The sequence below is a fragment of the Zootoca vivipara genome, chromosome 1, assembly GCF_963506605.1.
Source record: "Zootoca vivipara chromosome 1, rZooViv1.1, whole genome shotgun sequence".
Taxonomy (NCBI): domain Eukaryota; kingdom Metazoa; phylum Chordata; class Lepidosauria; order Squamata; family Lacertidae; genus Zootoca; species Zootoca vivipara.
This window is the reverse complement of record NC_083276.1, coordinates 103,437,145-103,454,444: the sequence shown is the minus strand read 5'-3', so window position 1 is coordinate 103,454,444 and position 17,300 is coordinate 103,437,145. Positions and strand designations below refer to the sequence as shown.

Here is a 17,300-nt window from a genome sequence, read left to right as displayed (position 1 = left end):
GGGGGAGGGAGTACACTAAAACATATATTCTCCTTACTAGTACTGAAGTTAACACACATAAAATTCTAAGGCTACGTGGATAATGTGGCTTGCCTCCGTTCCACGTTCTTCAGGTACAATTAAATTCCCTTTTGCTGCGTAATGATGCAGAAGCCATCTGCAGAGGTGGGGGGAGAAATTACTGTATATTCCTGCATATAAGACTACTTTTTAACCCAGGAAAATCTTCTCAAAAGTTGGGGGTCGTCTTATATGCTGGGTCGTATTTCTTATACGGCGAGTATATCCCAAACTCTATATTTTAACTGGAAAAGTTGGGGGGTCGTCTTATATGCCCAGTCGTCTTGTACGCCGGAATATACGGTAATTGTGATCCACTGCTTCATGGGTAAGAAGCTCAATTCATTAAAAATTTAAGACTCAGTAAAAATTGTCTGGGTTAATCATTACTTAATTTATTTACAGTATATATCACTGTGCACGGGGTGGGGGGATTATAACAAGGTGGAGAAGAACGATTAATATATATATATATATATAGGCCAGGCATCCCCAAACTTTGGCCCTCCAGATGTTTTGGACTACAATTCCCATCTTCCCCGACCACTGGCCCTGTTAGCTAGGGATCATGGGAGTTGTAGGCCAAAACATCTGGAGGGCCACAGTTTGGGGATGCCTGATATAGGCCTTTGTCTATATAGCGTGGATTATTCTTTTGATTTGCTTGGTTTTGGGGAGGAGAAGGAACAATATTTCATCCTGGTCCTAATGCCAATCATGCAGGTCCCCGTCCCCCCCGCTTATAACACTGTCCCCATTTTATGCTAATGACTTCAGCAACAGGTTTGGCATTGTCAGTTTCATATATCTACCAGTCAGCAAATTTAGGGTATGTAGCTGATACAGCAGACACTACTGTATTCTTTAAAGCTGGAGCACTGTCAATGCACAGCTCATTACTACAGAAAATGTGCTGTGATGAATCTGTCTTGCTTCATATTTCATCTCGTATCACACTGCTGGTGTATTCAGCTGGATGGTGAAGAGGGTAAACAGCTGAAGGCCAAGCTGCCTTGTGTAGTTTCCCATAGTGTTATATAGAGCTGTCTGTTCTTTTGTCCTCTGTGGCAGGCCTGTCCTCTTGCATAGGTTCCTTCTATCTAGATGCTTCCTTGGAAAGGCAATGGTAAACACCTGGTGGTAATGTCTAAGGGGCGCCATCTGGTTATCTGCAATTGTCGTTCAGACACTCTTGTGAATGGATAGAAACAAAACATATGACCAGTGAGTATGGTAACTACGAGTGTGCGTGAACTTCTCTTTCCAAACCTCATGTAAGTGCCAACAGTACAGTGCTTGCTTCATTCAAAGTCCACTTTCCTCAGCAACCTCAGTCTGTCATACCAATGTTTCCCTCCTTCCATGTTCCCGGTCTCTCACTCAAAGCAGTCGGCTTTAAAAATAAACTGGGAGAGCAACCCTGTCCCCACATGTCTTCTTCAAGTTGTGACCCCAAACGGCAGATACCCTTTGGTGTCTCCCTTTCAGGGTCAGCGTAGTCAAGAGTCAGCCCTGCCAGCAATGGCTCACCACCCCTCATCAGGTCAGCCTTGACTGACCTTGGCCAGAAGAGCTCCACCCAAGGCAGCCTTCATATTGGAAAATGATTCTCCAGCCAGCTTCACACAGCTGCTGCTCCATCACTCACCGATGCCCTCAGTGCTCACACACACTCCAAATGGAAGTGATGAGTGACAAAGCCAACCAGGAAACATTTAACAAGACAACCCAGTTGAACAGCTTATAGGGATTTGGGGTGACATATTTCAAGAGATTTCAATGGCAATTGATCGTCTTGATTCAAGTATATTTTCTTAGGCGGACTGTGGGTGACAACTGCAGTTGATTGGGCTGCAATCCTGTGCACACTTACTGAGGAATAAGTTCCACTGAACTCAATGGGACTTTCTTCTCACTAGAAATCAAAAGATTGCCCTGTTAGCCATTGTCAGGAAAACCATTTGAAGGGCTCCATTCATTTTGCCTGCAGCCTTAAAGCATTAGCTTGTCAACCCTCTCTCTCTCTTCAGCCTCCTTGACTTCAACCTCCTGCTATGAACCCCAGCTGAACTGCCATTAAAGCATGGATCTGGGAAAAGGTTGCACAAACACAATGTGGCCTAACTATTTCAGCCTAAATTCTATCATGCAGATGGGGGTTGGGGGAAGCAGCAGACTGCCACAATGCAACCATTCCTTTAACAGGGTACAGGTAGGTAGCCGTGTTGGTCTGGGTCGAAGTAAAATAAAAAAATTCCTTCAGTAGCACCTTAAAGACCAACTAAGTTTTTATTTTGGTATGAGCTTTCGTGTGCATGCACACTTCTTCAGATATCTGAAGAAGTGTGCATGCACACAAAAGCTCATACCAAAATAAAATAAAAACTTAGTTGGTCTTTAAGGTGCTACTGAAGGAATTTTTTTATTTTACTTCGACCCAGACCAACATGGCTACCTACCTGTAACCAGAACTATGGAAGGCACCACATTGAGCCGCATGAAATGGAAAGGTATCTGAAGAATTGTGCATGCACACGAAAGCTCATACCAAAATAAAAACTTAGTTGGTCTTTAAGGTGCTACTGAAGGAATTTTTTTATTTTACTTTAACAGGGTAAAATGTTTCTGCCAAATGCTACTAAGAATGTATGTCATTTGCAAGGAGCACCAGTAGACAAACTGCACTTAAGCCCTAGTGAGCAATTTGGTCTAGATTAACACTTCTTACTTCAAGCCATCAAACCAGCAAGTGAAAGCAGACTGGTTAATTCCTGGAGGCAGCCAAGAAACACTATTGGAAACATGTGGCGACTGTTGCAATCAGTTTACCTAAACTTATTTGGCCTTAAGTTGGCCAATTCCCTCCCCTTTCTGGTGTTGCGGGAAGACTCAAAAACTAAAGATCTCATTCAATATTTTCCATAATGAGAGCCAAATTCTGCCTTCAGATACTTACTCTGCAGTTGTGCAAATGCATTCAAAAGGCAGGATCATGGGACTTAAGATTCTTGTCTTCCTTAGCACACTGAATTCTAATTAATGAAGGATGTAAAAACAGAACAGCATTTTTACCCTGAGTTTCTTGAGGGTTCTGCACCCCTCCCCTAACCCCATAAAATAGTTACACAGTTATTACAATTAAAAGTTCTGAGAACAGAACTATAAGTATCATTTCTGGTCTGAGGTAAAACTCTTTTGCTAATAAAAAAGTAGGTTAACATGAGGTGGTGAGAAATTAAAAATAAAGAGCAATGAAAGCACAAGTTTCCACTAATTTAGACTCCGTGGTCTGGAGGATCAGGAACAATCTCCACACTTGAACAATTCCCAACTTGTCCTCCCTTCTCTCCTCTCCTCATATGTTAAACCTACTGGGCAACTTCCATGCTTGAACAAATCGGAATCCACTATTACTTCCAAACCAGCAAACTACCATATGCCCATGGCCCTCAAAACCATAATTGCACTAACCACTCCAATTTCTTGAAGATCCTGGGCTTGCCAGGCATGTCCATAGTCCATTTCGGGGGCCTAATCTGGCCCGCTAGTTGCTTTAATCCAGCCCCTGTGGCAGTTTATTTCCTGGGGTAAAATCCTAAAAGAGCTCAATAACTTCAATCCTAAAAAAAGGTCAACAACTTTGGTCGGCCCCCACGGCCCTTCACTTCATCAAATCTGGCCCTCTTTGAAAAAAGTTTGGACACCACTGAAAGAATGAAGTAATCTAGAATGGGCTGTACTACTACAGAATATAGGTAGGAACATTTCCCCCCTGCTTGTCCATGTTAAAAGAAATGCAGTAAGGATGGAGGGAAACCACCACGTTTGGGAGAAATATTTTATACCAGCTTAAAAAGGTAAAGGTAAAGGACCCCTGACAGTTAAGTCCAGTCGCGAATGACTCTGGGCTTGTGGCGCCCATCTCGGTTTACTGGCCGATGGAGCCGACGTTTGTCCGCAGACAGTTTTTCTGGGCCATGTGGCCAGCATGACTAAGCCGCTTCTGGCAAAACCAGAGCAGCGCATGGAAATGCCGTTTACCTTCACGGTGGAATGGTACCTATTTATCTACTTGCACTTTGATGTGCTTTCGAACTGCTAGGTTGGCAGGAGCTAGGACCGAGCAATGGTAGCTCACCCCATCGCAGGGATTCGAACCGCCAACCTTCTGAATGGCAAAGCCCTAGGCTCAGTGGTTTAACCCACAGCACCACCCACTGTCCCTTATACCAGCTTCCTTCTGACTAAATCATGTACCTGCACATTGCGTTTGCTTTTCACACAGGAGTTGAGTTTTTTTTTAATAAAAAGAAAATGTATCCCTCACCTGTAGACTGAAGTGAAAAACAGAGCATTCTCTCACCCAAGACCTCCATCCCTTCATTCTTCTACACATGTAAACAACAAATCAAAGTTACCTTTACAGGGAATCACAGCTGGACAATCATAATCTGGAGTATGTAAATCCAAGGCTCTATTTATACAGTAAAGTAACACACATGATGGCATCTGTCCCAAAACAAAGATCCCAAGAAAAATAGAGTCAAGTGATATAGATCATGTAATTCAAAACATGACACCTTAATTACAGATTTGGATGGCTGCATTATTTCATGACTATTGCACCATAAATGCTGCAGGCACAAAATGGTGACTCTCCCCTACTCCCATTTCTCTCTTGCAATAACTTGCTTGTCATCGTGCCCAACAAGTGGATTTCTATCATGAATACAAGAGAATTTACTGCATGTCAAAACTCCCCAAAAGGACACACCATGACTTCATATGTAATTGCTTGCAACAAAACAAGGGATAAAAATGATCTGACTCCACCAAAGTCTTTCAAATATAAATTCAAGATATAAACAAGATGAATCTTGATTTTTCTAATCATCAGGAGAATAACTTCCAGGAGGATGTGCCCCCTAATGCCAGAATTCACTTCAGTACGAACTGATGTTGCTTCGTTCACAAATAACAGTACGCCAAGAAAGCATACCATCTACCAGCTACATGCTGGTACACACAGCCCAATCACCCATGCTTGATTCTTCCCCTCATGGTTTAATTTCAGGCTGGCTAGCCACCCTGGCTTGCAAGGAAGAAACAAACCATGGTTCTGGATTCAGATCCATTGCTAAGTGATCCCCTTTCTGGTTTGTTTACCCCTTCACGTCCCAAGACAAGAGCAAATAGAATAATTGTGAACAGTATGGTTTATTAAGCCAAGGTTCCTGATTTACCATTGCATATGGACACAAGTCTTAAAATAGGTCTTCTCCTCTTTCCCAGCGGCCTAGAAATTGACAAGTCATCCAGTGGAATGATCAATGAGCTGGAGTTGTGAAGACATACTAAGTAAACTGGCACCTTATCCCTGACCAAGGTTCCCACTATTTTCAGTTTTCTGCACTTCAAAATGACTATTATTTCCAGAGAATTTTCAAATCAGCAAGCAAAATGCTTAAAAGAATTGGTATTATGAAAAGTTCCCTCTGAGTCAACATTGTAATCTTGGGGGGGGGGGGGGAAATGTTGCCATAATTGTTGAAGTGGGAAATGGAAACAAAATGTTGATCATTTTCTATTCCAGACAGACTTTACAGCAACTCCTCAAAGGCGGTTCACTGTTTCAAGGCTCTTACAGCTGGCTATTCTTGTAAAATATAGATATTTCCTGGCTTATCTTTTGCTTTAAAAAAATAAATAAATCTGTGATCACTTCTGTGCATTGGTCAATGACTTGGGAGGGTTGAGTCCCATACTGAAGGCAACAAATGGATTCCTCGTCACGTCTCTTTAGTTATGTGACCATTTTTCTGCCCAACCCAGTTTCCCCAAATTCAGATGTACACACATGCACACACCACTGATCTGAAAATGAGGGCATGGAGAAGAGTTTGTAACAGGATATTGTGGAAAGAATGTGCTTCATTCTCATACGCAGTGTATTAAAAATCACTGATTATGTGTATATGTGTGTGCACACGCGCGAGTGTGTATACATACACACACATTTCTATTACCTTTATAAACCCACTAGTATCATGAAGCCCGTTAAATTAACGGGTGCTAGAACAGTGAGCTATAATTGGTGATGGACTATGTGTTTGAGAACGTCCCTGGTACCATCATGGTCATTAACAGAAACACATAATTTCCCTGGGGGACTCCTGATTTAATTTTACCAGGAATGTGTAAATAAACCCTTCTCCCCCCCCCCCCCGAGTCCCAATTCCCTCCTCGTCCCGTGCGCCGCCAGCCAGCCCTATCCGCGCGCGCTCCCTTCCTCTCAGACCAACCGTCTCTCCTGGTCCCCTCAGTGCCCAACCTACCTCCGGGCTGATGTAGGAGACAAAGGAGGGCTTGGCCGGCCTGGCCCCCGTGCCGCCCCCCCCCCGCCCCAGCATGTCTGGCCCCCGCGAACTGGTGTCGGCGGCATTGCCAGGGCTCTGGCCGGTGCCAGTGGGCAGGAGCGGCGACTGCGTCGGCAGGTCCTCCCAGGAGGACTCCGCGTCTTCCTCCGGCGCCCTGCTTCGCCTCACGCAGTTAATCCCTCCCATCACAGCAAGCGGCAAGAGCCTACAGTCCCGGCGGCGCACGTGAGCCTCCAAGTCCCAACAGCTGTCCGTGGGGCACATGCGCAGTAGCGCAATCCCACGGGCACAGGGACTGGACGCAGAGACACTTGTATATTATTATAGAGGATGATGAGACAGCATCATTGCTAGCAATCAAATATTTGCCAACCGCAAGTCATACCTGAAATAGGCAAGTCTAATGCTGATTTCAAATGATTTCCTTCCTCCTTATGGGAATTAAGAATTAAGCAAATACCTTTATATATTGGCATGGTAAAATCCTGACTACTTGCTGAGTTCTCTCTGAGGCAGTACTACTTCTTCAGTGCTATGTCTAATTAAAGCAGTCTATCTCTGAATATGCATATTACCCTCCATCTTCCTCATTACCAGCTCCTCTTTCTTTCTTTTAAATTGCTGCAAGGCCTGTAACAGATTCTGTATTGATACTGGAAATTTGCCCACCAATCTCAAATGTAAGGCTCCGTTAGCAGGAAAGGAGTGAAGTACAAACCAAGGGAAGTTAAGACCAGGGGAATTCCTTAGCTGTTGTCCAGCATGAGCTATTTGAATGCTACAATCAATCAGCGTGAATTGTAAGGGGTTCCCAAGTAACTCCAGTAACGTACTGAATAATTATACAAGGAGGGCTTCCCCCAAAGACAGCCCCACATAGATTATATGGCCAACCAAACAATAAGGATGTATCTGCTCCAGTTTGCCCTTCCAGCTCAAAAAAAAAGAAGTAATTATTTATTCCTGTTTTCCCAAGTTGAATGGTGATATTTAAAAAAGGGCAGGGTGCCTGCAGTTTTGGTCTTCTTAAAAGAAAACGGCATTTTGGAATGCATTAACAAAGTTTTCTTTCTAAAAAAGGATCTTTATAATGGTTGCCAAATATCGCAAGAGGGGGCGGAATTCTAAATGACAGGGAAATATTTCCAAGATTTGTGTTTTTATAACTGCTGGAGATTGGGAGAAGGGTTAAAAGGAATGTGAGACCACCAAAAACACAAATAGCGATTTATTTAAAATAAATACACAGATGTTAAACCCCTCAAGGCTGGTCTTTCTATCAGCATCCTTCCTGTTCACTCCTCAAGTACCCTAGATTCACATAGGACTAAGCAGCTACATAGTTCTTGCTGATTTCATAGTGGTGATGGAGCGGAGAACTATTCCCATACTCTAGGTTTATTTATTTTATTTATATTCTTATATTTATATCCTACCTCTCTTTCCATCATGGAACCCAAGGCACCAAAGGTGGTCAGCAACCCAAGTGCTGACCAGACCAAGACCTGCTCAGCTTCAGCAAGGCCTTGTGTGCCTTCAGACCTGGGATATATATTTGTGATGTGCCTTCAGACTATATTCTACTATACTGCACCCATCTGTCTCCATCATTTTCATCCTCTGTTGTACAATAACCTATGTCGTTTATATTCCCCACCCCCACCCCAAAAGTGAATTTGTTCTCTATGGGCTCACAGCAGATGGCAATCTTGTTTCTAAAAAGAGGAGCAAGTGGCTACTTGCTGGTATCTCCCTCCCACGTTTACAAATTATAGCAAAATATGTTACTGACAGGTGGAGGCTACTCCTAAAATAGGAAGAACTAATCTAGCTACTGTAACTTCAAATCCATACATAGCTACTGTTTTTAAGGGGGTGGGGGGGATAACCACATGAATAGGACAGATTCGCAGGTCATATTTTTAGAAGTTTAACAACTGCCAAATGGTGCATACGTATATTTTATATCTGCACACCAGATGTGGGTTTAAGATATTCTCCAAGCGCACCATTAGCCAACACCCCACCCTAGAAGATGTTAAGAGCACTTTATCATGTACAACTGATCCAAAACTTGAAATTTCTTTAATGAACTGTTACGCTTCCCCTCATCCAAGATTATGTGAAGTTCTAGGAATGTGAGGGGGAAGAGAAGAAATCATTCAGTAATCTCACTATGCAAGTGGAGGGGGAGTTCACATGAGGTTCCTATTGTATGCGGCCTACGCACAGTAGGGTCGCACAGTAGGGTCGTATCCACCTGCCCACAAGCCCCCATGAGCTTATGTCTCTCGAAAGCAGAGATTAAAGATCATGTTTGCTGTGTCCATTGTGTGTTGGCCCTACTACAACAATGTGAGTGTATTAGGCAGACCCACTGCAGCTAAGGTTGAATCTTGACAACAAAGAAATGGTGCTGGTTGGAAGGTTCAAGGGTCTGGTACTGAGGGAACTACTCACTACCGACGGTGTATATATTACCCTATGCAAGTAGTTGTGCTGCTGGACCTGGCCTTAAATTTGGATAAATCCTGAAGGAGCCAGGATTTAATTTATCAGGTGGAGTAGAAGGAGTGAACAGAGCTGAGCAAAGATTGATGGAAGAACACTCCCACCTCAAAAATGCTTTCAACACTCATTTAAGCCCAATGATTCCATTACAGGGGACCCTTGGGTTACATTACCTTCCATTGACATAATCTTTGGGTTGCGAACGCAGCATACCTGGAAGTGGGTTTGCCACTCGCGTGTGTGCAGAAACACTCTGTGCAGAAGCAGTCCTCCGGTTACTAAATTTTCGGAATACGGCCGGGCCTCCGGAACGGATCCCATTCATAACCAGAGGTACCACTGTATTACTCAGGGGTCAGCAAACTTCTTCAGCAGGGGCCGGTCCACTGTCCCTCAGACCTTGTGGGGGGCCGGCCTATATTTTGGAAAAAAAATATGAACGAATTCCTATGCCCCACAAATAACACAGAGATGCATTTTAAATAAAAGGATACATTCTACTCATGTAAAAACACCAGGCAGGCCCCACAAATAATCCAGAGATGCATTTTAAATGAAAGGACACATTCTATTCATGTAAAAACATGCTGATTCCCGTACCGTCTGCGGGACGGATTTAGAAGGTGATTGGGCCACATCCGGCCCCCGGGCCTTAGTTTGTGGACCCCTGCTTACTCTTTCTATAGGTTTTTGCCACTACCGGCATAAGGGCCACCCATCCCCGTCTGGCCGCCTGAGGCAAAATGGTAAGGTGTCGCCCTGTGCTCCTACCAGCCACCTTGCTGCCCTGCCAGAGCCCAGCTTCCCAATGTCGTGTGGCCACAGCGTCCGACAAGCTCCCACGAGAGCCCCTCAAAATCACATAGAAGTCCCTGGAGGCTTGCTGGGCTCTCATGAGATCTTGCCAGAACCTGGAAGCTGCCACAGGCACGTCTTCTTACTTTGCCAGGGGTGGGGCACCCGTTCCTTGGATTCTGCCTCAGAGAGCCAGCCCTGACAGGCATACATCTCGATTCTGTAGTCTCTGATAGCACCCTTAGAATATGTTGTTTTGAATTCTTTACTTGTTAAAAGTAGAAGTAGAAGGGAAATGCTATGTACAGTTTTAAAAGGCAGTTTTAAATAAAAATAAAAAACCTCCATCTTTTCAATAAAGGATGGCTTTATTTTGCTGTTATGTTGCCTGCTTTGTCTAGGCAACTGTCTCCAGATTTGCCTATAAATCTTCATGTGTGTTTGCCTGTGGTATTTAAAGCCCACGGGCACAACCACAAACTTCTATCATTTCTATTCCCCACCTTCTCTTTTTAAAGCACATTTTACAGACAGCAGTCTACCACTATATGCTGTGTTGAGTGAAACAATTAATATGGGCCAATCAACAGCTAGCTTTGCATCATGGTACTTACTTACTTATTAATTAAAATTATATATAACCCCCACCTTTCAGGATACAAATCTTTCCAAGGAGACCTACACATAAGCTTAGATGGCGTCTTTAAAAGCCACTACAGTATAAGCAGTACCAATGTATAAAAAGTAATCAGGATCCTTCCTACGGGACAGTTGGAGGGAGATGGGCCTGTGGGGCTAGGAGAAGGTGTAATATGTTGTCTTTGGCAACCCATCAGTAGAAATGTCACATTTCGCCTTTATTATATCCTACACCTGCTCGATTCCTGCATTGCAGGAGGCTGGACTAGACGACCCTTCAAACTCCACGATTCTATGCTTCATCCTCTGCAGTAGAATAATATGAATATAACCACCAGATAATAAGCAGCATTATTCCAGTGACATTATTCCACCAACACTCCCCTCCACTTTCCACTTCTGTGCTCCAGTCCACTAAGCAAACAGCTCTGCATGGTTGCAGATCTGCATACTAAATTCAATCAGAAGTGACTTTCGCTCATTACAGGACAGTCTTGTGGCATTGCTCCCACCTCAAATCAGCAGGACAGGAGGCATTGGGAAGCCAAGCAACAAATCAGAACTACAACTCTAGCTGCAATCCTACATACACTTCCTTGGGAATAACCTCCACTGACCTCAATGGGACTGTGTAGTGAGTAAAGTACAGAACATACTTCTTAGTAATGAGTAACACTGATTTATTAGTTTGAACTACTGATTTGTGATGTATTTTGTATCTGTTTTATGGATGTTGATTTTATGCTGCTCATTGCCATTATATTTTTTTCTTAGCATTGGTAGTATGGACATTTTTGCAAATAAATAAAAAAAGCATGCATAGGATTGCACTGACAGGCACCTAATCAAGATAAGCCACTTGTAAACAAAACAGGATTTCATGGAGGCAACAGGATTTTTAAAAGCTTCACTTAAAATTGTAAAAAAATAAATAAAGGACATGCTAAGTACAGTGTTTTTTTTAATCTACAACAAACTCATTAAGACTATGATCTTTAATAGCCACCACTGTCTTCCATGAGACTCTTAATCTCAGGGTGATGGGTTCAAACCCCATGTTGTACAAAAGATTCCTGCACTGCAGGTGGTTGGACTAGATGACCCTCATGGTACCTTCCAACTGTGCAATTCTAAGATTCAGTTTGGGATCACACTATGCCAGGCATCCCCAAACTTCGGCCCTCCAGATGTTTTGGACTACAATTCCCATCATCCCTGACCACTGGTCCTGTTAGCTAGGGATCATGGGAGTTGTAGGCCAAAACATCTGGAGGGCCGCAGTTTGGGGATGCCTGCACTATGCATTGTGTTAACACTGCGGCACACTTATTTGGAATTCAGAGGACTTAATTCTTAGTAAACATGGGGGGGGGGTCTGGTTGTAACAAGGATCAAACAGCCTGGAGCAAATAGATTTGTCTCTTTGGTTATGAATGCATACCTAGTACATTATATTTAATTGTAATTGTAATGGCTTACAGCAATAACCAGGGCATAGAAGAAGTGAGCTGTCCAGAAATATAGATTGTGAAGAATACTAAAAAAAGAAAGAGACCAAGGACTTGATTTCCTCAAAGCACCTTCACAGTTTCTTTTAATCATGACTATGGTGTGTGTAGAAAGGATAAAGGGACCCCTGACCATTAGGTCCAGACGTGACCGACTCTGGGGTTGCGGCACTCATCTCGTGTTATTGGCCGAAGGAGCCGGTGTACAGCTTCCAGGTCATTTGGCCAGCATGACAAAGCCACTTCTAGCGAACCAGAGCAGCATACGGAAATGCCGTTTACCTTCCCGCTGTAGTGGTACCTACCGTATTTATCTATTTGCACTTTGACATGCTTTCGAATTGCTAGGTTGGCAGGAGCTGGGACTGGCAACGGGAGCTCACCCCGTCGTGGGGATTCAAACCGTCGACCTTCTGATTGGCAAGCCCTAGGCTCAGTGGTTTAACCCACAGCGCCACCCGTGTCCCTATAAAGGATAGTGATATTGAAAACAGGACGGCTGTTGGGAAAGGCAAAAAACAAAACTACATACTGTTTATCAATAAAGTTATTTTCCTTCTTTGCTTCTTTTATAAAGAAATATAGGAGCAAGGCAATCAGAAACCTAAATGTGCTTTATTGAAATGCCAGTCTCCAACTTAAGCCATTCTCACCACACATCTTCTTCCGATTCAAAATGGCAAAAAAAAAAAAACCTTCCCAACCCAAATAACCTGTATTGAAACTCACAGCCATAAAGACTATTGTAATATCACACAACCATAAGATGTTACTGCAGATTGCACAGGATTACAAAGTAGATCCTACAATCTCCCAACCTGGATCCCATATGGATCCTACACTCTCTCAGCCTGTCAGAGAAATATGTGCAAAGCATTCACATGCACCATCATGAGAGAAACAAGAAAGCCAGCAAGAATACATTTGTTACTACAGCAGACTTTTAAAAACACTTTTCAAAAGAATAACTATTTTCATTTTAAAATGAAAACTTTATAAACTACAGCAAGAAATCAGCACAACAGAACACCAAGGAGTTGCAAAAATTCTTTTAAGGGAGGGAGGTGCCTGCAATTCTCTATTCTCAAAAGCGCACACACACACATTATGGGCATGATGCTCATGGCTTTTGAGATTCAAACATTATCCAATGTGTTTAGAATTTTTAAACTAAACCTCTCTCCCCGCACCCAATGGCTCATGGCAGAAAACATATCAAAAATTTAATTTTCTTCTCCTGGCTCAGTTCTACTCATTCTCATGATGTGGGGGATAGATTGGGGAGTCTCTCAGGAAATGTGAACAAGGGCTGTTTGCAGCAGTTGCGCACCTGCAAATTTGCTCTCCTGATCCTGACTTTAGGCCTGGCCACACACACATCACATCACATCCCCAAGGTAAAGCATCTAAAACAAGCTACTTCCCAGGCATAAGCAAGGAAAGACAACAATGGTACGATGGGGAGTGCAACACAGCAGGTGCTTTGTATGTAATTAAGGACCCAAAGTTCAATCCCTGACTTTTCCAGTTCAAATGGTTTCAAGCAGAACAGCTGGGAAGAACCATTTTTTTTAAGACCCTAAGAGCTGCTGTCACCCAGCTTAGACAATACTGGACTAGGTGACCTACAGTCTGACTCAGCAGAGGGCAGCTTCATCTGTTAATTGTTGGTGCTGTTCCCAGGAGTTGCACAGAAAACGTACTTGGCAACAGTGTCCACAAAGATTTGTGTAACTCGTTTAATTCAGCTGCCTTGTGTTAATGTTGCTTCATTTTGAGAGGCAGCTGCATTTGGGGGTTTAACAGTTCATACATTCATACGTTCTGGGTTTATGACTGTTTTTTCCATATGTGGTGCCACTCCAAAGTCAGCCAAAGAGCTGAGAGATGGTGGTTTTATGGCAGGCAGGGTTAGGGGGTGACAGGAGGGGAGAGGACTTCTGCTTTCCATGTCAAATTATCCCTCTAGGCCAGGGTCCCCAAACTAAGGCCCGGGGGCCGGATGCGGCCCAATCGCCTTCTCAATCTGGCCCGCGGATGGTCCGGGAATCAGCATGTTTTTACATGAGTAGAATGTGTTCTTTTTATTTAAAATGCATCTCTGGGTTATTTGTGGGGCATAGGAATTCGTTCATTATTATTTTTCCAAAATATAGTCCGCCCCCCCCCCCCACAAGGTCTGAGGGACAGTGGACCGGTCCCCTGCTGAAAAAGTTTGCTGACCCCTGTTCTAGGCCAGCACCTAATTGGTGGCTTATTTATAGGACAGGATGAGGGAGGAATAATAATAATCCTTGCTATGCAAAAGACAGCAGACAAAAGGTGGGACAAATGACTTTTCTTTACCGTCCTAATGCTTGCCATTAAAACAAAAACAAAAAAACAGAAAGATGAGGCACAAAGGCAGCCACTGTGTTGCCCCTATGGAAAGTAATAAGACTCAAGTGTTTTCTTCCTCTTTGGTTATTAGAAAAATGTTGCATACATGTGTGTGTGTGTACATGCGCGTGTGCACACACACACACACACACACACACACACACACACACGAAGGATAAGAAAAGCCTTCAGTTCTTTCTCTCTCTCTCTCTCTCTCTCTCAAGCTTTGTATGTAGGAGCTTGCAACTGTCACTGCAAATCTTTGCCTCTTGTTTTGGATCAAGCGATTAAGAATCTATTGTGTCAGGCAAGAAGCCAAAGCCCCATTATTCTTCCAGGCTCTTTTCTGCCAAGCCAGATGCCACTGCCAGGTAGCCTGGGAAGTCTTTCTGGAAAAATGGCACTGGCACCTGGCTGAAATCTGAAGGCTAACATTAGCCGCCAGTTCCGGTTCCAAGGCAACCTGAAGATGAAATAAAGGTCCAGTTTGATGTTGAAGATGGAGGGCAGGAGAGAGGCGACAGCTTAAATCCAGCCTTTGGGGTATGCATGCTTACAACTGTAGAATAAATAGGACTGCAAATTGTGTCAACAGAGATCAATGCAATTACATAAGAATGTAAGAATTGGGCCAGTGGCCATCTAGTCCAGCATCCTGTTCTCGCAGTAGCCAGCCAGATGCCTGTGGGAAACCTGAGAGCAACATTACTTTCCCCACTCACAATTTGCAATAACTGGTATTCAGCTTACTATGAGACAAAATGATGGCAGGATGCAATGAAATTGTTTCTAATTTGCCACTTTGGGTTGTGTGCTTACTTTGGACTGGGTCGGCTGCTTCTTACTGCCCTGATGCAGGTTCCCTGCAAAGTGCCTAACAAATCTTTAAAATGGTCAGCATCCCAGGTTCAGAATGGAAGCGTGACAGAAACAATAAGACTTTCGATTCCATTCCTGAGAATTTCCTAGGAAACCCAGCAATGACTATATCATTGAAAGCAATAAAAGAAGCAATCGTTTGCTATTAATTGCGTGTTTTGATTTGCTATAAAACTTATTGGATTTGAAATCTACTCTTTTTTTAAAACTGCAGGAGCAATTTATTAAGCCCTACAATGAATCAAATCAGGAGTCAGCTGTGGAACAAGACACAGCTATCACCTGGAGGCGAAGTGTCCTTATTGCCAAGGACTGAAAGGGAGCATAGGAAATAAAATTGCATTTCACAAGTCTTTAATTCTGCAACCTATTATCGGAGCCATGTGGACTTCCATGCACAGTCACTTTTCAATGGATTAAAAAAAGGGCATATTACAGCTGCTTTACAGGCTCTGGTTATTATTTGGCCGCCATTATTGTTCTGAATATCTTACGAAATGACTTTAATTCACCACCCCAAAGGATCAGATAGATGGGGGAGCGGAACGTACAAATCAATTCATGTTGACACTGTCCATAGCTATAGAATAAGTTTGACTTTGGAGGATCAACTCAATGACTTTCGAAAAGGTGCAGCTGCCACTTCCAAGAATAAGGAATTTGCATTTAGCCATCATTTAGCGGAACGTACAAATCAATTCATGTTGACACTGTCCATAGCTATAGAATAAGTTTGACTTTGGAGGATCAACTCAATGACTTTCGAAAAGGTGCAGCTGCCACTTCCAAGAATAAGGAATTTGCATTTAGCCATCAAGCAGTCCACCAGAGAACTGGGGGGGGGGGGACGGACGCCTGCAATCCACAATCCATTTATTCCCAAAGAGGGTCCACTGTCTTTCTCTTTTCTTCTCTGATGGCTCTGCCATCATTGGTTTTAGGACTGCAGCCATGTGCATATTAACATTTAAATTGAGATATAGATATATATATATATATATATATATATATATATATATATATATCACACAGCTGTAGCACTTGGCAAAAAAAAAATCCCCCTAATCTCTCCCCTTTCCCCAAGTCTTAACCCCCCCTCCCTTTTCCCTTCTGTGATTTTTGCTAAGTCATGTCAAAATGCCATGGTAACTCCATTGAACACGTAGCCATGCTGCATCTGAAAGAGCATGCCAACAGCAAACACTGACTGACCATTTCCAGTGTTTTCAGACTTTGGATTCTCCTTTCTTCCCTGTCCCACCCCTCCTTGCCCCTGCTAAGAGTACTTAAGGAATTCAACCAAAGATGAGAAAAACAGCTTATGGAACTGTAAAGAAATGGCATCCTGGAACTCTGAAAGGTGACTATCTATGCAAGCAACGTTCTCTAAAGAGATAAATGTTTTGTGTTTATTTGGACATGATCTGGCAACACTTTTAAGGTGATTTAAAAAGAAATGAATGCAGGAAATCATTTCCCAAGCAAAGCACCGCCATTTGCTATAAAGGGGGGGGGGTTCTCCTATCCTTAAACTTTAGTTAGGAATCTATTTAATCTGTAAAGCAGAGCTCATAAATTGCTCAGAATGACAGACAATGCAAAATGAAATCTTTAATCCCCTACTTATTTCCTTCCCAATGCTACTCAATAATAGGAAGGGGCTTTTCAATGCAAGTATAAGATCTCATACCCAGTTAAATTAAACAATCAGCAGGGCAGCTTCCCCCCCCCCATTCTCTTTTTTCTATATCTAAATGATTCCCATTATTAAACCAAGAATAAAAAGTTTGAAAATAAAATGAAACTTCTTAGGACATGTTCCTAACCTGTTGAAACTTTTCTAATAACTGTACAGGTGTTGTATGCAAGAATGACAAAGTCTATTTGCAAAACTGTTTTGAGGAGGGGGCTGTTGTCTTTCTAGGAGAGAACAACTTTCTAACACCCAACACCTGCCTTCTGCAAAGGCTGGCAGGCAAGGATATAGCAATGGAATCCTACACAAAGACAGGAAGCAATATTGTAGGTGAGCACTCTGAACCCACAAGAGATGTGGAACATTTCTGTTCCAGAGGCAGCAACACCACAACAATCTCTGCCACATCTGTTTGGGGGATGCAAACACTAAATAAACTTTGGACCCAAATAATAT

At 43.0% G+C, this 17,300-nt stretch overlaps 1 protein-coding gene across 6 annotated transcripts in view; it reads right to left on the bottom strand.

Moving 5' to 3' along the window:
• The window catches only part of FMNL2 (formin like 2), a 195,035-nt gene that overhangs the window by 149,254 nt on the left and 28,481 nt on the right, over positions 1 to 17,300 (bottom strand). Inside the window, exon 1 of one of the 6 annotated variants that reach the window (XM_035131663.2) lies at positions 9,162 to 16,142. The exons of the other annotated variants lie outside the window; for them this stretch is intronic. Coding sequence (XP_034987554.1) covers positions 9,162 to 9,269 — 108 coding nt within the window. The 5' untranslated portion in view covers positions 9,270 to 16,142. Of the gene's footprint in view, positions 1 to 9,161; positions 16,143 to 17,300 lie in introns of those variants that run through there. 6 annotated transcript variants of the gene reach the window in all.